This window comes from Aplysia californica, unplaced genomic scaffold, assembly GCF_000002075.1.
Source record: "Aplysia californica isolate F4 #8 unplaced genomic scaffold, AplCal3.0 scaffold00502, whole genome shotgun sequence".
In the NCBI taxonomy this organism is placed as follows: domain Eukaryota; kingdom Metazoa; phylum Mollusca; class Gastropoda; order Aplysiida; family Aplysiidae; genus Aplysia; species Aplysia californica.
In genome coordinates, this window is record NW_004797772.1 from 389,381 (window position 1) to 412,123 (window position 22,743).

Genomic DNA, 22,743 nt, shown 5'->3' on the forward strand with positions numbered 1-22,743 from the left:
CAACGCCAGGGGCCAATGCTTGATTTATGACAAAATGTAATGGAGTCACTAAGGTGGCCGTCTAATACGTGTGATAGGGGTTGTGTGTTGAAACATGGTGGCCGCGTTGGACAGGTGCCCGTTTTACACAGGTAAATTAGAAAAAACGCAAGGGGGGAATGGAAAGTGGCCGTTTGTACAGGTGGCCGTCAGGGCAGGTTCGACTGTACTATGGCGAGTAAAAATGACAGCTCACACTCTTGGGTGACCACTACTTACGAACAAAAGGAAATAACTCAGGACATTTTTTTACATAAAAATGTCTTGGTTATGACAAGGTCTACTTCGCACTCAAGCACGCTTCGGCATGATAAAAGCATGCTTATGCTTTCTCCCGATGACGTGCCTAAAGCCGGCATGGACTGTCTTCTTACTACCCATTACGCTATCTGGCGTTTAGGGCAGCAGCAAAGGATCTCCAGCTCTGTATGTTTTGGGCCATCTTGGTCAACGTCCCTCACGAATGGTTCCAGGACTTCATTTCAGACTCTACTGTGCGTCTCCAGGTCATTTTGGGTCTGCCCCTCTTGCGATGTCCTTCGGGTGTCCAGTGGAGTGCAGTCCTTACAATAGAGTCTGGTTCTCTTCTCAGAACATGCCCAATCCATCTCCATCTTCTCCTTGTTATTATGGTGGACATGTCCTCTTGCCTACATTTCCGTAAAAGATCTGCGTTGGAAATTTTGTTGGGCCAAAAGATTCGGAGGATTTGGCGTAAGCTGGTTGTATGGAAAGAACATAGCTTGGCCCGATATTGGTCTGTCATCCTCCAGCATTCAGATCCATATAGGAGGGTGGATAGTACACAGCTGTACAGCTTTAACTTGGTCTGTATACAGAACTGTCCTGACTTCCAGATGTTGATCATGCTTTTGTGTATAGATCTTGCTTGCCGAGTCTGTTCATGATGTCTTCCTTTGTGTCTCCGTCTGTTTTAATTATGCTGCCTAGGTAGGTAAATTTGTCTGTTATTATAGGCAGGTCTGCGTTGTTCACTCTAACCAGCGTTGGGGAGCCTACGTTCAGTGTCCTCACTTCTGGCTTATTCCTAACCCAATCTATTTGTGGAGTCGGTTTGTTTTTTCCTGCATGTACTGGTTGGTATGGGAGAGAAGTGCAAGGTCATTGGCAAAATCAAGGTCCTCAAGGGTGGAGAAGAGGGTACACCTTATGCCTCCATTGTTTTCCTCATGACCCAGTCAACGGCCAGGTTGAACCGAATTGCTGACATGATGCATCCTTGTCTAACTCCTTTCTTTACCTCAAAAGCAATAGTAGCATTTCCAATGATGCACTTGAAATTTTGGTAGAAGCTCTTGATAACCTCTACGATCCTGCAAGGGATTCCATAAGAACGTAGAATGCACCAAAGACTTTCCCTTTGCACACTATCGAAAGCCTTTTCAAAATCAACGAAGTTTACATTAAGTTGTCTCTGCCATTCCGTGCACTGTTCTATTATATTGCGGAGGGCAAATATCTGATCTGTGCATCTTTTTTCTTTTCGGAATCCTGCCTGTTCTTTTCTTAAGCAGCTGTCAACGGCATCCGACATCCGATTAATAATAATCTTGGCCAAGATCTTGCTGGGCACTGATAACAATGTGATACCTCTCCAGTTGTTGCAGTCTCCAAGAGCTCCTTTCTTTGGTACCTTAGCAATGACTCCAGTGCTCCAGTCCTCAGGAATCTGCTCTCCCTCCCAGATGGTTTTGAATAGTGGCTGAAGAATGGTGGCAGTCAGTTCTGGGTCTACTTTAAACAATTCAGCATTCAGGTTGTCCATTCTTGGATATTTTCCTGATTTCAAGCTCTTAACAGCTTTTAAAATCTCGTGTCTCTGTGGTGGGTCAGAGCTGATATATCCTGATCCAAGGTAGCTTCCTGTACATATCTGGGGTGTCCTCAGGTGAAGGTTGGTTTAGGACTTCCCTGAAGTGTTCTGTCCAGCGTGCTTCCTGTTCTTTCTTGCTTGTCAGCAGCTTGCCAGTCTTGTCCTTGATTGGTCCACTCATTCCTCCGTGGTACTTGCCACATATTATTCCTGTGATCTTGTATATATGTTGCCTTTGTTGCCTTTAGCAGCTCTGCCTCCTTTTCCATGGCTTCTCTTTTTTGTCCTTCTTGACCAGTCTCTTAACTTTCTGGCAAGCTTCTTTGTAATCCTCTGCGTACTTCTCTTGTAGCCATATCGACTTAGCTGCAAGCTGTCTTTTCTTGATTTCTCTCCGTTCTTCAATAGTATTCCATGTTCCTTGCTGTATCTATTCTTTGCTTGTATTCTTTTTCTTGACACCAAAACATATCTTACTGCTCTCTGTGTTGGCCTCAATATGCTTACATTGGGTATTGACTTCGTCTGAATTGGGGGTGAAATCGGTTCTTTAGTTCTAATCGGAAGGCAGATCTCACATGGCCATCCCTGAGCCTTTGAACATTAAAACGTGTCCTTGTCGCCTCCCTGGTGAATGTTTTCTTCAGCTTGAGTTTTATCCTTGCCGTCACTAGATGGTGATCGCTGCCGACATTTGCTCCTCTTCTGACTTCCACATTCTGTAGGGAACGCCTCCACATTCCTCCTATCATAAGGTGGTCAGTCTGGTTCTTGTCCCGGCCATTTGGGGAATTCCAGTTCAGTTTGCGGATTGTACGGTGTGGGAAGAGGGTTCCTCCTATCACCAAGTTGTTCAATGCGCAGAAGTCCACTAGTCTTTCACCGTTCTCATTTCTTGTACCAGTACCATGTTGTCCCATCGTTCTCTCATAGTTGGTATTGTCCTCTCCTACTTTAGCATTTAGATTGCCCATTACAACAATAAGGTCGTAACGAGGTATACTTTACTTGTCAATTCCCTCTGCAGCTGTCCCTTGCTTGTGGTTGGTTGGTGGGTGCTTTGGTGTGGTTTGCTCCTTCTTTCCTCTTAAACATCTATCGTCCTTATCTCTCCTCCTTCTTTTTTACGTTTGTTGTTACTCTCTTGTAACACCTCTAATCTTCGGCACTTATATGACCTTATTGTGTTGCAAGTGCCGTAAAACTCTTTACTAAAACTAAAACTGTTCTTAAAAACAGTCAGTCCTTGCTTTCATCTTCACTGTCGTCAGGGGCGTAACATTGGATGATGCTTGTGTTGGTGTTCTTTCCCTTCAGTCTCAGTGTCATCATTCTGCTGTTGATTGGTTTCCATTCCATGAGACATTTCTCAAGTCCCTTTTTAAGGGTGATAGCTACACGTTCCCTATGTTTGTTGTCTTCTCTGCCAGAATAGATCGGTGTTTCTCCAGTTGCTGTTCTCAGCCTGCCAGGTCCTGTCCCATGACTTTCACATATGCCTGGAACTTGCAATCCATATCTCCTCATCTCTGCCGTTACTTGTGCCAACTTACCAGTTTCGTACATTGTCCTTACATTCCACTGTCCTATAATAACTTTTGTCTTTGCGGTGTTCAGGTCCTCCATCCTCCTGCGAAGAGTTTCCTTCCGGCTTTCACTTCCAGCATTCATACGAGTCTCAAGAGACTCTGAAGGTCCATTACACACAGAAATATGGTTTCCCTTTGCTGCTGTTTCCGTAACATATGATTTTTACCAGTCTGGGTTGTTAGCCCTGAGCTGAATCTCCGATACCTGGAGGGCCGGTGGATCACGCTTTGTCTGACCTCTACCCATCAACCTGTCTGGCATTGGTGGCCCTTCCAGGAGCATTAGCTCCTGCCAGCGTAGCTCATGGGGTCACTGAGGCACACAAGCTCTCTAACCACTACAAGGTAGTGATCCACCAGAGAGGACATGGACTGTAGTGAAGTCTTATGAGTTATCTGATGTATCAATAGGCATGTGAATAGGGCCTAGACTTTTTAAATCCAGGATAATGTGAATATCAATGTAATGTAAATGTATTGTGGATTCTAAATCTAGATCCAGTTGTAGATCTAGTTCATTTGTGTAGTGTTCGTGAAAGTAGTAAACTAGATCTAGTAGATCTAGAATCTTTTTTAGATCTAGTAGTGTTAACTAGTCTAGGAGGCCTACACTTAATGTTACTTACACTTACACACACACATCAAGCTACAGCGAGCACCTAGCACATCTCTGTGATTAGCCCAAATATAGATGACGTATTTCTGCCATCTATTTTTGTCGTCTTCCGAGGTTTCCTCCAAGCCCAAGATTCTTGGGTTTCCCAGGCCAGTAACTGTTGACTAGATGTCGCAGTCTTTGTTTTTTTGTTCTATTAATTTGCGTTATCTTTTATAAACACTCAGCAATTCTCGTTCCATAAATTTACCTTCTCCTCAAAGTTGTACACACACACACACACACACACACAAGCGCGTGCGAACACCCACACATACACACACACAAGCAAGTACACACACACATACACATGCACTACAGTCTACACACACAAGCAAGCGCGCACACACACACACGCGTGCACACCACGGTGAGAAGAGAGACAGTGTATGTTCACGTACATTGTCTCTGGTGAGATCTAGTCAACTGGCGACCGGACTTTCTCTCCCCACCAATTTTAACTACTAATCTGCTTGTGTGCTGGTTTGATCCTAAATATTATTTGTTAGTTTCACCCAATGATACCTCATGACTCATGTCATAGATCTGGGCTTTTACTAATCTTATCAGTGCTCAATACTGGATGCCCATTTTTAGATTGGTCAGATGTCTAGTCGATTTATAAACAGCTGTTTTTGTGAGTGCACACCACGAAGAGACCCCTTCCTTGTTGTTTCAAATGTGACAAGAGCCTGTGCCAGAACCTGAGCATTTTACCGACTGTGTGATGCAATATTGTTTTTGTACTCCTTTTATAGAAAACAATAAGATTTCTGCAAACTGTCACGATCACAGGCACAAGATTTACCTTTAACAGTGAACGCAGCCATTTTCTTACTATAAATTTCTTCAACTGGTGACTGCCGCATGTATTATCGCTTGATTTGTTCAAAACTTCTTGAATCCTACAGAAAAGGTAAATGTCACAATAGCTTTCTAGATCCATCAGTATCAGCCTCTCCAATCGAAACTGTTTATCAGTGCATTCTGCACTAAAAATGATATGACCTGGTGTTCAGCTGTACACATCTGATGTTTCAACTATGGCCTTGAAAAAGAAATGCGTTTGTTATTGAGTGTCACAACTGAATTCAGTCGAATTTTGCCCTTTCATTATTTGTCTAATAATTAGATCAAGATTTAGAGAACTGTCTTGTATTTTCATAACACATGTGAGGTGAGATGGTCTCAACCTTGATATGACAATATATATAGTATAGCAGGTTCATAAAAGAGATCAAAAGATTTCAGGATCATGCTAATTCTTCACTCTCAAATTGACCCTCTTCATCTGATCATTTCATTCTCATCCACAGTTGAGTGAGCCCAGTTACTAGAATTATATAGTAAAACCATGTTGCGGTCACCAGCTTGCAGTGATGCTGGATTTGGTGAGGAAGAGGATGAAGATATTTTGCTTCAAGCAGAAGAACTCTCTGCTCTGTGTTATAAGGACAAAGGTGACAGTATAATAATTTTCATTGCAACTAATTGCTAATTGCCTTTTTCATTTTACTATAGTTCAAAGTATTTCTGTGTTTTTTTTTGGTTTTGTTTTTTGTTTTTCTAGAAGGGTATATCATATTCTAAAACTATGATGTTCAAAAGTACTGTCAAGCAAGGGAGCAAATAACAGACACATGATTGACACTTACATACATGCACTGGGATACACACACACTATATATCTATATATATCTATTTTGTTCACAATTAGGTGATTTCAGTATGTGTACAACTTAAGTGTTTCTTTGTTTGAATGCAGTAAAAGGGAGAGAAAAAATATACTTTTTACAAAAGGAAGACTTTTTTTTCGAAATCTAAACATCAGCTTAGCTCTCTCTTCCCAGAATTTTCTCCACTGTTATGTGAGCAGCTGATATCTGTACTCATTACCACCGGAATTGTAGACAACCTTAATCAATACTTTCTTGATGCATATTATATGCATTTTCTTTTCACATTCAGAATACACTGAGATAGTGGAAGGCATCGACTTTGACGAAGAGATGAATGAAGAGGATGCAGCGAACATATCCCTGGGTCTCAATGGTAATGAGGGAGTGTCAGCGGCCATGAGCAGTGATGATGTTTGTCCGGAATTTGACATGGAAGCTGGGAGTTTGTGGATTTATCCGACAAATTACCCTGTCAGGGATTATCAGTTCAATATTATACAAAAGGTATAAACCTGTTCTTGAAATAAAACCCAATGACACTTCTTTAAGTTATATAAAACATATTATGTACCAACAAATTTTGTTGGATTATTTTTTCAAAATTAGTTGTTTTTTTTAATAATTTTTTTTGATGGTGAAATGCCAGCTGTTGATTTATTTTTCCATTTTATTTCCTCAGTTCTCCCTGCCTAGTTGCATGCCTTCTATTTTGTTTTGATTATTTGTTTTGTTATAGTATGCACACATATAGTTTTAATTTTGAATTGAATAATGATTATTTTAAAAAATGTATTAAATATGTGAGGCATCGTGGTGAAATCAGGCGGTCGTCAAAATAATTAAATGGAAGAAATAGACATTTTCCCGCCAGTTTTCCAATTTTTATTGAATTTTAGTATTTGGGGTCAACACCTTTTATGTCCATATATATGAATTTTACTGAAAATGGGATTGAAGGCATAAAATATGTAATTTTTCAGGTTTCAAGGACTATTGAAGCTATTTAAGTTACCAATCCTTGCTAATTTGATCACTGAAAACAGGTGACCCCACCTTCTTTAATCGCAAATATCTCGACTTTTATTTAAGATAGATGGGTATTTTTTTGGTTGAAAGCAAGGCAAATGAATAAGCTTTCAGATAATACCAATAACTCCACATGCCCAAAAATTGACGAGCGCCTGATTCCACCATGTTGTGACAAATACATATATTTTCACACGCATTTGCTGACATATTTTGTGTAGTCTTGTCAGATATGTAGAGTGAATAGATCTCCTAAGGAAAATTGTGTGTGGTCTGCCTTAACTCTTTCACTGCAAAATTGAACTTTCTCATCTTCTGACATTTTGCATTCTTCTTTTTAAAATATTTTCAATTTTAATTTCCCGTGAAGGCCCTGTACAAGAACACCCTGGTTGTTTTGCCAACTGGCTTGGGGAAGACTTTCATCGCAGCTGTACTAATGTACAATATGTATCGGTGGTTCCCTCAAAGCAAGGTGATCTTCATGGCACCAACCAAACCTCTGGTTGCCCAACAAGTCAATGCTTGCTACAACATCATGGGGATCCCGAAAGAGGATACAATAGAAATGACAGGTAAATGTTTCCAAAGATAAGCTTAAAATGTGTACACTTGCAGATTGGAGGAATGCAATCTCAATATTCACACTAGTGCTTCTGTATCTGTTCAGATTTTTGCTGGCTAGTGGTAACATGTTTGCCTCTTATTCTTATGCCAAAGTGCTTGGCTTGTTTCTGGTTCGTAAAAGCATGGTTGGTGGATAACTTCCGATCCTTTTAAATCAGGTTTTTTCTCGCTTCTGACCTCAAGGTTAGTGGGATCAAGATCCTAGTTTTGTCAGATAAAGTTTTCCTTGACACGTTTTGCCTGATGAATGTGGAAGAAAGGCAAACCAACTCAGTGAGGATCCGAGATTAATCCATGCCGAGAAGTAAAGAAATGAAACAGCTTTGCATTTTGGCACATGTTAGACAAGAACATCATCCATATTGGTGTGCTGTTGTTATTGTTTCCCATGATTGTGGAATCAAAAGTTTAAAATTTATTAATTTCAAAGCTCGAAACTTTGGGACATGAATCCCATTTAACAACGAATGCTTTTCTTCTCATGCTTGATAATGCAGTTTTGAATTGCAATTTGTTGAAAAATTGTAGATTTGTAGTAGTTCTTTTTTTTGGTGATAAGTGGCCACTGTTTGCTGTTATTGATTATGTCACAAAATAAACTGGAAATGCCTTTTCTTTTCTGCCATTGGATGAAGCTCTTGGTATCATATTCTTTGTATAGAACATTTTTCATTCCTAGGTGTGTTTGCTGAGCAAATCCTGACATTTCAAATATTTGCTGACCCGCAAATCTTTCTGTACATTTTTTCCAACAGGCACTATGTCTCCCGTGCTGAGGCAGCGAGCATGGAGAGAGAAACGTGTCATCTTTTTGACCCCTCAGGTTCTGACTAATGACCTGTCCAGTCGGTCATGTGATGCGCACACTGTCAAATGTCTCGTGGTGGATGAGGCTCACAAAGCCACAGGGAACCACGCCTACTGTCAGGTGAGTTAAATAATGCTTTGGTCTCAGTGGGCCCCTGGGTTTTTTACAGGGGGAAAGAAAAGATGAAATGAAAAGACGATTTTATGACATTTTGATGGATTATCTGAAACCATGCCTCCAACATATATTGCTATGTATGTGTACATAATATAATGATATATTTTATACGAAATATGACATGGCTCATACAGTGACAAACACACTATTATTGAACTTTTGGATGTTCTGCCCCTTTTATTATCCAGGCCAACCAGAGTGGTCTTACGTCTCAAGCAGTGATCATTGAGATTGCTTGACATACTTAGTCTACTTGCATTTTCTGATTCCTTGACCACATGTTTCTGCGCATGTTTTACTAGTTATGTGTTTGCAATTGACAATGGTATGAGATTTGTTTCTTTAAAGATATGACATTAATTTGTTCTCTGTGCAAATTTCTCATGGTGTAAAAGAGGTGGTTTTTGTTTAGTGTGAGTATGATCTACAGTTTGTAAAGGAACCTTTCACGGTCCAAAAAATTCAGTGAGAGAAAAAAGGCTGGAAATTAAGGATCAGATTCTGCAAGATTTACTCATTATCTGTTTGCAAGTGGTATGAGATTTATTTCTGTAAAAAAAAAATTTTTTAATGACGAATACATTTTTTCTCTATGCACATTTTTCATCATACAAAAAGAGGTGGTTCTGATTAGTTTGACTATGATCTGCAGGTTGTGAGGGAACTTGTGAAGGAAACCAACAAATTCAGAATTTTGGCCCTCAGTGCAACTCCAGGCAGTGATCTCAAGGTGAGTGGGTTCTTTTTAAGACTGTAGAAGTCAATCATTTCATTTGCCTCTATTTACCCTGATATTGAGAAAAGGCCTCCAAAAGAGCTCTCCTTTAGTTTAATTTAGAAAGAGTTTAACGGCGCTGGCAACTGCAGAAGGTGATGTGAACGCGGGAAACGCAAGTTGGTTGCATTCACAACAGTTCTCCGGAGGGCTTGGTTTTGGTCAATGATCAGATTAAATTTTTAAAATTTCACAGTAAAAATCTCAATCTTGAGATGAAAGTTTATATTACATAAAAGTAATAGTATTTACATTTTCATGTCTCTCTTCTTCACCTCCATCCAGCTTTAGTCCCATATTCCTGAGATCTGCCTCCAGATCTTACTCCTTCAGGGATCTCAGTCTCCCTCTCTTTCTCTTCTCCTGGAGGTTCCAACTAAGGCTTTGTCTTGTCACGTTGTGGGCTGGCTTCCTGAGTGTGTGAGAAGTTATTACTGGGTCTTTTTGTTGTGAGACGTGCACACAGTATGATGTTCAAAATAAATATTCAAGCGAAGACTTCATTTGAAACTAAAATTAATTAGAAACTGATCTAATAAGGAGAAAGATTCAAGAGTTAATGTTTTTTGCTAATGGTTGGCCTCCTGTTTAACATTGTATATCAAAATACTTTTTAAGAGAGATATTTTCTGGACTGTGATGAGGGAGACACTGGTTTTTAGTAATCTAAAGAGCATTCTTGAACCTAAGATAAGATAAGATACATCTTTATTGTCCAGATCCTGGCACATTGGTTTGGTGTTCCACCACGAGTACACACACACACACACACACACTCACACACACACACAAACACACATGTACACACGTGCACACACATGCACACACAAGTAGGCTTACAATCACATGCATAATATAAATGAGCAGCAATATAAACAATAATAATCGTAAGCTAGATACACACTCAATGTTATTTTGATGCATGCTCTAAAGTCGTAAGTACACTAAACAAGATGGTTAAGATGGAAGCATTTTGATAGATGATGGTAAAAATGACCTTCTGTATCTTTCTTTGTTACAGATCAGAAGCATGGGTCTTTTACTTCTGACTGATGTTTTTATTTGAGGGAACAAGGGATGTTTGTTGTCTAAAAAGATGGAATTAATTTTCTTAGTGCAAGCTGTTATGTACAATTCATCCAAGTAGGGGAATGAAGATGTTGAAATTTTACATGCTTTCCGTATTAGTCGATTTAATTTTTCTTTATCTTGTTGTCTTGTGTTCCCGGCCCATGCTGTTATACAAAAATTGATCATACTTTCTCTGGTTGAATGGTAGAACATGGACATCAATGTTTTATCAACTTTAAAATACTTTAGCTGTCTTAGAAAAAATAGTCTTTTGTTCACTTTTTTTTTGCAGGAGAGAAGTGTGGACACGCCAGTTGAGTTTGTTGTCTATTGTAACACCCAAATACTTATAGTTTGACACTTGCTCGATGTTTTCACATTTCATTTTGAGTGGCTGCAAGGGCAGTTTCTTTATTCTAAAATCAACGACAAGTTCTTTTGTTTTTTTTCACATTTAAAAGCAGCTTATGATTTTCACACCATTCAGAAAATTAAGTGCAAAATTCCGGTAAGCGGTTTCGTTATGGTCAGCCTGAATTAGCCCAATTATAGTTGAATCATCTGCAAATTTTATCAACTTGATGTTACTGTTGTTTATTTGGCAATCGTTCGTGTATAGTGTGAATAAAACTGGTGACAAAACACATCCTTGAGGGGCCCCTGTATTTGTTGTGATGTATGTCGATGAAGAATGTTTTAATTTTACATACTGGGTTCGGTTGGGAAGAAAATTGCCTATCCATGATATTAAATTGACGTTAACACCTATGTTTTCTAATTTCTTTAAAAGGATAGCTGGCTGGATAGTATTAAAGGCTGACAAAAAATCAACAAACAGGATCCTACAGTATGTTTTAGGCTTGTCTAAGTGTCTATATATGTTGTCAAGAAATAGTAAAATGGCGTCTTCCACACTTCTCCCATGACGATATGCAAATTGTAGAGGGTCCTGGATGGGTTCTATGTACGTTCGTAGTCTTTTTAGCACAATTTTTTCTAGACATTTTATAACTACCGATGTTAAGGCTATTGGCCACAGGTCATTCATTTCAGTAATTTTTTCTTTCTTTGGAAGGGGGACGATTTCAGAACATTTCCAAATAGAAGGAATAGCATGTGTCAACAACGACTGGTTGATAATATAGGTGTAAATAAAACTAAGTTGTGCTGAACACATTTTCAGAATTTTGGGTTGCACACCGTCTGGACCACACGCCTTTCTCACATTCAAACGTCCAAACACACATCTAACCTCACGTTCTTCAACAACAACAGGATTATTTTCTTTTGTGTCGGTGTTCACACATGGCGAGTCACACGGACTGCCTTTGTCAAAACGGGAGAAAAAGGCATTTAGTTTATTTGCATACTCTTCGTTGTCAACACATATGTTTGTTGGTTTATTTTTGTAGCCCACTATGGTCTTAAGCCCAGTCCATGTCTCTCTCGAGTTATTTGATTACTTTCTTAATAGCTTTGTCTATGACTTTAAATTCTGTTTTGTTATGGTTTTAAAAAGCCTTTTTCTTTTTATGAAAACCTGTGTTGTTATCAGAATTCTCATAACTTTTCACCTTCTGGCTTGATCATATCAGAGATGTATGTTGATCTGGAGTGTCTTCCTCATCGTAATCATACTGTATTGAGAGGGGTGTTTTCATTAGTTTTGTTCACTTTTGTCGCACCTTGTTAAAGAAATTGTAAGTCATTTATTAATTTACCAATGCACATTTAACTTTGCATGGCGCTCCTATAGGCCAGTAACCAAACAAAATTTTTTTTTTTTTTTTAAATCTATTCAGTTGCAAAAGTTTATTTGGGCCCTGTATCAAACACCACTCTTTGGGTGGATTCAGAGGATCACTACAATAGATGTTTTACAGAAACAAAGCCTATAAATTGCCCATTTTGAGACAGCGACACCACCTTGCCCCCCTCTTTCGTTGTAAGCTTGTAAATTCCTCCCCAAGACTGTCTGGACGTGTGTCTCAAAAAGTACTTACCGCATGTGTTTAAATGCATTTTATAGTCGTGCATTTAAGTGTGGTGTCAATGAAAATTGGTCAATTTCTTAATTTTTTCGGTATGTGCAATGAATTCCCCATTATTATTTGATCCACTTTAGTCTAATGTAAAATAAAACAATTCGGAACCTTAGTTTGTAGTGGCCTTCATTAATAGGCTTTTTTTTATCTATGAAGATAAAACAGTGATTTGTTTTTAGTCTGTTTTAACTGCGGACAGACGGAAGTGAACAAGTTATAATCAAACAGGTGGTTGGAGGGTGCCACTGGTAGGCCCCACTTATTTCCTTTCCCTCTTGTGTTTTTGTTTGTCTGTCTTACTTTTTCCCTGCTATAAATTACCTTTGATGCATCGATGTGATCTTTTTACTTAAATAAACAAACAAGTGTAAAGCACATGAAACTCTCTATATTATATTTGTGAAAGTTCATCACTTTGGCCACCTAAAACTTCCGAACCACTACACTTTCGAAGTTGAAAAAAATAACGGTGGGTCAGAAACATTTAAAGGGTGCACATTTTTATTGAGGAGTCTGAAGTCACTGTAGTTTAATTTTCAGTTTTCATTAGTTTCGTTTAGATCTAATCTTTGGAAGTTCCGTCTTCTCAGACGCCATTGTGAACAAGTGAGGCTTCCGTTCACAAGCTGTGCGCACTGTTTCCACAATGACTTGATGATCGACAATTCTTTTAAGTCCGTTCATTGAACGTGTACCCGGCTAGTATATTATATTTCTCTATTGTACAATGCCATACAATATTCCATGCCAGGCTTATCATATCATTCCACGCCACGCCATATCCTACCTTATTTTTCCATGCCTACCCCACCATACCATACCATGTCTATCTGATCAGGCTGTCCAGCAAATGATGAACAACTTACTGATCAGCCACATCGAACTCCGGTCTGAGGACTCTTTCGACATCAAACCCTACACCCATGAGAGGAAGATAGAGAAGGTGGTGGTGCCACTGGGGCAGGAGTTGTCGGCCATCAGACTGCAGTATATTCAGGTCTTGTCTTTTTGTTTTAGTGAAAGTTTTATGGCACCTGCAATACTAAGGTCATATTAGTGCTAAAGATTAGAAGTGTTACAAGAGAGTAACAAACACACAAAAAAAGGAGAGATCAGGGCCATAGATGTTTGACAGGAAAGAAGGAGCTAACCACACTAGAGCACCTGCCAACCACCCAGGGTTTTGTCTGTCCTTTTCCTCATCCTAACAAATTGATCTTCATCCAGTTAGTAATAATGTTGTTGAAGAAATCTGCAGAAATGACTTCATGATATAGATAGAAGGATGAAAGTATCTAAGTGCTGGATCAAAAATAACCAGAACAAATTCAGTAACAACAAGAACATCAATAATGGTGTTCTTCAGCTTTTTTTCACACTTCATATTTATAAACATACTTCAAGTTGTAAAAAACAGGTTGATTATTCTCTCTGTTTCTTTTCCTGGGCCCCCTTGTTCTATTCTTTTTTCAGTCATTGGCGCTGCTTATTTGCATTCTGTTAATCAGAGAAAGGATTGCTATGCTACTGAACAAAAAATGAAAATGAAATTATTGAAAATGAATCTCTCCCTAAAAATCTTGGTTGTCTGTAGTAATGTACATTATACTGCTTACTAAGCCTGAAACATTCATTAGTGAAAGGACATTTAATAATAAGATCTTAAAGATTGTTCTGTTTTAAAGCAGCATATATGCTCCAAGTGTCAAGTCAGCTGGTCATCAGTACCTCATTTGCTGACTTCTATTGCTATTCTTTATGTTCTTATCCTTACTCAAAAACTTTAAATTAGCTTTGACACCAGAGAACATTGTATTGGACTCTTTGAGGGTTAAATAACTCTCTTGGGTTGAAATGGGTGTTACACTCAAGCTATACCTTTGGGTGTATGTCCTGCTTTATGCCTATATGCTTCACCTTGACTTCAGCTTATATGTTATACTTGGTTTCTTAGTTCTCTCGCATGAAGGCCGCTATGACTATGTTACAGGTGATGACAATGGTAGTGAAGCGATTGATACAAATCCGGGTCATCTACAACAGAGAAGCAACGAAATTGTCCAAGTTTCTTATTCTGAAAGCACGGGATGAATTCAGGCAGAATCCACCTGGAAGATTATCGGTAAAACACCCACAAAATGGATTGTACACATTTGTTATGTTTTCAGCTTAGATTATATAGTCTACCTCAAAATTTACAGGTAATTTATGGTCTCACTGCAAAGTTCATTCATTCTGTAGGCAATTGACACAAATGGAACTGAAAATGCGAGAATTGTGGCCATTTACCTTGTTATAAGTTTTAGTTTTAGTAAGTTTTACAGCACTTGCAACACAATTTAGGTCATATAAGTGCTGATGCGAAAAGTTTGTTGTAGGAAATTGTGTCTGGTGATAGTAACTAGAGATGTGGAAGAATTGTATGCAGCATTAGATTATTCTTCCTCTATGGTTTTCAAATTGTGACACCAGACATTCTTCACAAATGCAGTGATCAGTCAGAGTGTTTCCAAATCGAATGAGAGCTTCTATCTTAGAGCCACTGGCCCAGGCTGGGTCTGTCTTACTTTGGGCATTTTTCTAGATTTTTCTTGGGTACCATGTTGCAAGGGCATGTCTCTGACTGGCTCACCCTTTCTCTCCTTTCCATTTTTGTCTTGTGTCACGAAAGTGTAAGCTACTATCCCCATTTTTGTCTTAGGTTATGAGGGGTTACACTATCCACTTTAGTTCTGCTTTTGATCGCGAAGACACTTACTTTCCATCCTATTTTTTGTCTTAGGTTATAAGGGAGGTATCTTACTCTTCCCGTTTCTGTGTTGGAATATGAGGATGTCGAGTTTCGGTGCCACATCCTATTTCTGTTCTGAAATGTAAGAGGCTGTACTGCTCATTCCATTTCTGTCTTGGAATATGAGAGAGGGTTTATGCTGTTCGTTCATATTTTTTTTTAGCTATGAGGGGGCATGTGCCTCTTTATGTTCCTGTCCCATGGCATTTGTTTCTTGGATTATAATTTACCCTCTCATTCTCTTTCTTTCTTTCTGGGACTGTAAGGCTTACACTGCGTGCGTATCCTTTTCCAATTCTAATTTTGTTCTAGATCATTTGTATAAAATATGAGAGAGTATGCCTGTGTTGTGTTTCTGTCTTGAGTAGTGTGTGGTTGTTGGGTGCTCTTGTGTAGTATGCTCCTTCTTGCCTATCAAACATATATAGTCCTCATCTCTCTCTCTTCTTTTTTTGTGTGTGTTTGTTACTCTCTTGTAACACCTCTAATCTTTGGTATTTATATGACTTAATTGTGATGCAGTACCATAGCTGAAAATCTGTTTTTGGAAACCCAAAGCTCATACACTATCCACACATTCCCACAGAAAACCCAGGCAGGGAACATAGAGGCGGACTTTGCCCTGGCCATAAGCCTGTACCACGGCTTTGATTTGCTACAGCAGCATGGACTACGCTCCTTGTACAACTATCTGTTGAGTGTCATCTCTGGCAAAAAGGGCTATGGGAAAACACGCACCGAGCTCCAGCGCAATGCAGATTTCAACGCCATCATGGAGCAGTTGAGGGACAAGTTCGCAGCACCTGGACCAGGGTGAGTCCAGGACAAGTTGTGAGATTTGTTTTTCTTCGAGAAGTTTCTTGGGTACCGGAAGTACAGAGTGTTCAAACTTTTTATTCCTTATGTAGCAGTATGTCTCTTTTTTTCTTTGTTTGTGCTACCTCATCTTTTAGTTTATAGATGAAATTCAGTGAGGGACAACTGTGTGGTTGGCGGATGCTCTGGTGCGGCTTGCTCTTTCTTTCCTGTTAAATATCTACAGTAGCCTCCGCCTAAACGCACGCCATACAAAAGCACGCTCCGCTCAAACGCACACTTTCGTCCTCTGAAGTTTTTTAAAACTATATAATTTAGACGTACAAACGCACGGTCACTCCCCCTGAACGCACGCTCCAACCTGCGAAACACGCTGACAGGTAAAGCTTGACTAAGGGAAATTTCACTACAACTACTGTACGATCTGCATAGCTTGCTTAAGACAAGCCTAGAAAGCCGGATATTTTGCGAGACTGCCCCTTACGCCGAACAAAGAGAGCGATGAACAGCATTTTCACACACAACTTTCCAGGTTGGTGATATGTTGGGGGATTGAAACGTTATTTGATTGGTCACTGGAAATGCATCTCTTTGAGAGAAGGTTTCTGACTGGTGTTTGAAGCTACGTGGCCGGGCCGTCGTCTCTATGACTATCACGAACAATTTCTTTTTAGGCTATTGGTTCCCGACATTGTTTGGTGCATTCATTACATCGAGTCTGTCTTTCTGCCGCCCCCCCCACACACACACACCCATTCAACACCTTTGCATTCTTAACCGCAGTCAGGGAATCTTTTACAAAACAGTCACGTGTTGTCACATCGGCCCAAAGTGACCCCCACCCCAAAGGGAGGTCACTAGAATATCAAGGCAATGAGATGACTGCGTCCCTTCCTCCCTTTGCAAAGGTTCATGTAAACGCACGCTCCGTATAAACACACGCTAAGGAGCCCTCCCGAGCACCGTGCATTTAGGCGGAGACTACTGTATTGTCCTTATCTCCCCTCCTTCATTTTTGTGTTTGTTACTGGCCACCCTACCACAATATGCCGAAAGCCCAGGAAGTTGTCTCACTAACAAGGCAATTCCCAATGTCCAGATCGGATTCGGAACCAGCTTTACTTTTTTTTTTACCTCTCTTGTAACATCTCTAATCTTCAGCACTTTTATGACCTTATTGTATTGCAAGTGCCTCAAAACTCTTACCAAAACAAAGTGAGTGATAGTTTCCTAGTTGTATTTGTGTTTGGAGGAAACTTACTGGTTGTCTTCTCCCTCAACATCCTTTTAATGTGTCCATTGTCCTTGTCCTTGAAAACTGTAACTGTTTCCACCAGTTGTTGTTAATTGATTTATTAAAAACTATTTGTAGTTATTTAATACATTTCTGTTCTAGGGTTCTCAACTCTTTAAACCCTGAGTTTTTTCCACCGTTTCCTGGAGTTTTTTCTACAGTCACCTAAACCTGGTGCACTATGTCTCGTTATATTCCCAAAAGCTTGCCCCCAACTTCTGAATGGCGAAAACAGAGGTTTAGTCATTACTTTAAAACTTGGTTCAGGAATAGTTCCGAAAAGCAAGAAAAAACTAGCCCTAAATGAAACGAAACAGTTCTCACTAGTGTCGGATGCTCCCATCGTCCGATGGGGTTTAAAGAGTTAAGAAGTATGTGGTTGTTTAGTTTTATGATTTCATTATAGTTTGGTAACTCTCTTCCTCCCTCTATGAGGTCTAAATTGTGTTAATAGAGACATAAAATGTGAGGCATGCTGACAAAATGAATGACTTTTCGCAATCCCTAAATGGAAATATTGGCCAAAAATCGAGACTAGTGTCTAATTTGTAGATTTTCAATTGATTCCATATTCTTTAAGTATAACATGCCTTTTATTATTTCATACTTATAAATTTTGAAAACTTCACTTATAAATGTGATGTATCTATTTCCGTAGGGCTCGAATTCGAGAAGTAACTCATTTTATCAGCTCGCTTCACAAATGTTTACAATCAAGTCAAAGGCTTTCTCTTAGTTTCTGTCATGATAATGAAATGGCAGCTAAAGAAATATATCCTTTCTTTGTTCTCTATGATGTGTTAAATATTTATTACCCATTGTATTTTTCAATCAACCAAGTAATCAACAATGAACAGCTTTGTCCGTGTTTCTGTGTTTGACAAATAGTATTTCTTAAACTTTTGTCTTATATCTGTGAGTTACAATAGTATGTTTTAGATCTTTTTCTTATCTGTGTATGTTTGAAAAATGTGAGACGTGCCAAGAAAATGAGTTGCTTCTCCTATTTTAGTCCTGTAGAAATAGATGTGTTGAATTGATAGGCTGAGTTTTTACAATTTATTAGTTGGAAATAATAAAAGACATGGTAACCTTGAAGAAAATGATATCAGTTGAGAGTCTACAAATTTACGCTGTTATTGATTTTCTGCCGAAATCTCCATTAGTGAAGTGCGAGAGAAGTAACTCATTTTGTCAGCACGCCTCACAAATTGTATTTTTATACCACTGTCTGATCTGTCAACGTGTCACAAATAAGATCTTTTAAGGCTCTGTGTAATCTGTCTGTGTGTCACAAGTAACATTTTCCATACCATGGTTTGATCTGCCTATGTGTTACAAACAGTATTTGTGAAACCCCTGTCTTATCTGTCTGTGTGCCAGGACTTCAGCAGGAGATGCCAAGATGGTCGTTGGTCACCCCAAAATGCAGAGGCTGGAAGAGGTTGTGCTCGATCACTTCAAGACATTCCATAAGCGTGAGGAATTGAATCTTCATAGAATGTGTTGTTGTTGTTGTTGCTGTGGTTTTTGCCATTATTGTTGTTGCTGGAGAGAGTGGAATTGGTTGTACTTGATCACTTCAAGACTTTCTATAACAGCGAGGAATTGAATCAGCATAGAATGTGTTGTTGTTATAGCTGTCATTGTTTTTTGATGCAGAGGCTGGAAGAGGTTTTGCTAAATCATCATCATCATCATCATCATTGTATAAAGAAGGTATTAAAACAGTTAAGACCTTGTTGTATTTCCAAAAATATATTTTTTTCACAGTTCAACGTTTCGCCAATAAGGCTTCATCAGGAACATAGTATTTGAGAAAAAAATAAATGAGTGATGACGCCACAGCAACAAAGTGTTCACTATAAGTCATCATCATCATCATCATTATCATCATCATCATCCTCATCATCAATGCCTTTCACCCCTGGCAGGGTATAGGCCACATACAAGCTCCTTCCATTTGTCTCTGTCCAGGGCCATCCTTCCTGCCTCGTTCCAAATGAGCTTCACCTCTCTCATGTCCCTTTCCACACATCTCCTCCATATTTCCCGTGGCCTATACCTGCCTCGTGCTCCCTGTGGGTTCCACTGCAGTGACTGTCTTGTGATGTTTCCGCTGGGCTTTCTTAAGGTGTGTCCCATCCATCGCCACTTTCTTTGTCTTATTTCTTCTTCTATATCCTTTTGTCTTGTCCCTTCCCACAGCTCTTCATTTCTTATTCTATCCTGCCACTTAATTCTTAGGGTACTCCTCATACATCTGGTGATGAAAGTCCGGACTTTATTCAGCACTGTCTTTGTTGTCTTCTAAGTTTCGCAGCCCTAGAGAAGCACAGACTTGACATTGGAAATAAAGAGTCGAATTTTGGTGCGCAGTGATATGTTGCTTGCTTTGCAATGTGCTAAATCACTTCAAAACTTTCCATAATCGTGAGGAATTGAATTGTCATAAGATTTGTTTTTGTTGTTGTTGTCATTGTCGTTTTTGTTTTCAATCCAGGGGTGTGTGGCATCCCCCCTTCAGCTCAGTGCCATGCAGTGGTGTACAGTAGTCTTCGCCTAAGATCCCACCGCTTACGATCCCGGTTGGCTTAAGATCCTGCTGTTTTAAGAAAACATAATTTTTACTCTACAAAAGTCACCCCTAAGATCCCGCTCTGATTCACTCTGAAGGTCTACATTCGGCTAAGATCCCTCATTTCAGATCATAATTTGCGGAACAAAAACCCAGGCCGGCACAGCCGATAAACCAAAAGTGAAAAGTTGAGATCAATAAACTGTCCATCGCGTCAAAGACCAGCCACTATCGTGAATGTGATCACATACACGTTGTAAAACTCAATGGAGCGATACAATGTTTGCCCCAGACGGGATCACACCAGGGTGTGAACTGACCAACGCGTTTGTTTTCCCCACACATCGCACTCACACCTAAACTCTCCTCCTAAACTTATATCACTCGCTGGGTGGGTAGGACCTACACGTTCGCTCCAGGAGATATCACATTGAACTGTGAACTCTTCCCTGACCATTGTAGCAAAGTTGTCTCTACTCTCGTATTTACGAGACAGACTGAATTTTAATTGGTGTGTTCACAAAATTCTAGACTGAATTTTAATTGGTGTGTTCACAACGTAATGGTGTGTAACGACAAAGGCGGTTTGGGGGGGGGGGGATGGGGCTATACGTTCTTATACTAGGGGTGGAGGGAACTCGGTCAGAGATGGAAAGCTATAAATTGTCGACAGGTAAAGGGGAGGGCAACTGGATAAGCGTAGATATTGAGACTCATGATAGGATAATAAGTGAAAATGGCACGCCTCATGCCGCTATGCACTGTGATAGGCCATTAAGGTTAATCACTCTTTGCTCGCCACGTCATAAACCCACCAAGGGGTCACGGCAGTTCATTTTAGAGTGGAGGGAGACCATTTTACAGATTGTGAGCCTTAACATGGGTCACCATAGATTCTTCCTTGGGTTCGTCGGTTAAGATCCCGGTTCGCCTAAGATCCCGCATTTCCTTGCTCCCGAGAACCCGAGATCTTCGGCGGAGACTACTGTATATAGTTGCCTGGCGTAGGAAGAAGTTCACTTCTCGCATCGCTAAATGTGGGGGATAGTCTAACATGTGAGGTTTGATTGTCTTCTTTTGCTGTCCGCCTTTGTGACATGCCCATTATTGTGGTTGGTTGGCGGGTGCTCTGGTGTGGTTTGCTTCTTCTTTCCTATCAAACATCTATCGTCCTTATCTCCCCTTATCGTCCTTATCTCCCCTTCTTTTTTTATGTTTGTTACTCTCTTGTAACACGTCTTTCTAATCTTCTGGCGCTCATATGACCTTATGCAGTTGCGAGCGCCGTAAAATCTCTACTAAAACAAACAAACATGCCCTTTATCCATGTGGGATTTAATACCATGTTAACCAGTAATAAATAGGGTTACAAAATATCGTCTGTATTTGAAATTGAGTCCATAAATGTATTGTACATTTGTGAGACGTGCTGATAAAATGATATGTTTAATTTATAGGTTAAATTTGTAGGATTTACAAGTTTGAAATAATAAAAGGTTTCTTTTACTTGAAGAAATTGACATCAATTGAAAATAAAAATTTGATCCCTGTGTTGATTTTCATCCAATATCTCCATTTGTGGATTGCGGGAAGTAACTCATTTTGTCAGCACACCTCATATTTAAACAAAAGGTTTACACCAGGAAGATATTTCCTTAACTTAATTCATTTGACTTTTCCTGTCCTCTTATGCCACATGGTGGTGAGACGAAATGTAATTGTTGGACTTGGGTCAGGTGTGTTGCTGTTTTGATTGTTATGTTGTTCCTTAACACTTTGCCGCCTCATTTCGCCAATTGGTGATGTTTACCACCCAGTTTCTTTAGATTTTCCCCAAAATATGATGGAGTGTTAACAGGGTTTATATCCCATTTGACACTTTACCCCCATGGGACGATGATCGGCAACGGTAAGAAGCCATCCCTTTTCCCCTCGGGACGCCGTTCGCGCTGCGTGGGTAGAATGTGTTAAGAGATGATTATTTTCCATTTTCGTGCATGTGTCTGTTTTGGTATCAGTTGTCTGGGTTATTTCTGGGGTCCAGATGAAATGAATATTAACTGGGTGAGTATTTATTAAGACCCATAGATAAATAAGAAACATGATCAGAAGGCGTGTTGAAGCCAGTAAAGATGATAGATAATTTTTTTTCAGGGGGCCTGGAGACCCGAGTGATGATCTTCAGCCAGTTTCGAGACAGCGTGCAGGAGATAGCGGACATCCTAGGGCAGCATGCTCCGCTTGTCAAGGTCATGCCCTTCATCGGCCAAGCTTCAGCAGGGAAAGCCACAAAGGGTTACACTCAAAAAGAACAGCTGGAGGTAAAAATGTGAAGATGAATACTTTTAGGAGGGCCAGTTGGCACATCAAAATTGGTCGGGGGGTTGCCTTAGTACATGGCTGTAGTTGCCTGATCCATCACATTTTCATGCTTATTATACCCACACGTATGTGTGTGTATTATTATTATTGGGTTTTTTTTAAATTTTTAATTGGGGGGGGGGGGGTGAGATGATGGTGATGGTTAGGCTAAAGACTTAAAATGTAGCTAAAGTCCCAAAAAGTGTTGTGCACTGCAAACGGAAATGGCCCAAATACAAAGATATTTTTTTGCCCTTCTCATGCTAAGTTAATGTAGTTGACACCTTAACAGGTACAATGAATGGAATGAACATGAAAACAAGTTGTATTTTTTAAGATAAAAGTATTGGAGTGTTTCATAACAGGCCAAGTGAACTATTTTTTAAAATATTTAATTGTGATGAGAATTTTAAAAGTAAAAGGTCTTGTTACAAACAGGTCTTCAGAAACTTTTAGCGCTATTTTTATTATAGTTTTTCTGTGCCTATGTCTGAATGAAAATAGTCTATGTGTGTGTGTGTGTGTGTGTGTGTGTGTGCGCATAAATATATATTGCATGAGAAGAAAGGAAGTAATAC

General features: G+C 39.6%; 1 protein-coding gene across 1 annotated transcript in view; it reads left to right on the forward strand.

Moving 5' to 3' along the window:
- Positions 1–22,743, forward strand: part of LOC101854274 — a 78,075-nt gene that overhangs the window by 4,250 nt on the left and 51,082 nt on the right. Inside the window, exons 2-11 of the mRNA XM_035971776.1 lie at positions 5,434–5,577; positions 6,086–6,300; positions 7,193–7,397; positions 8,205–8,377; positions 9,087–9,164; positions 13,164–13,322; positions 14,316–14,447; positions 15,703–15,929; positions 18,610–18,704; positions 21,959–22,125. Of these exons, the coding sequence (XP_035827669.1) occupies positions 5,472–5,577; positions 6,086–6,300; positions 7,193–7,397; positions 8,205–8,377; positions 9,087–9,164; positions 13,164–13,322; positions 14,316–14,447; positions 15,703–15,929; positions 18,610–18,704; positions 21,959–22,125 (1,557 nt within the window). The 5' untranslated portion in view covers positions 5,434–5,471. The remainder of the gene's footprint in view (positions 1–5,433; positions 5,578–6,085; positions 6,301–7,192; positions 7,398–8,204; positions 8,378–9,086; positions 9,165–13,163; positions 13,323–14,315; positions 14,448–15,702; positions 15,930–18,609; positions 18,705–21,958; positions 22,126–22,743) is intronic.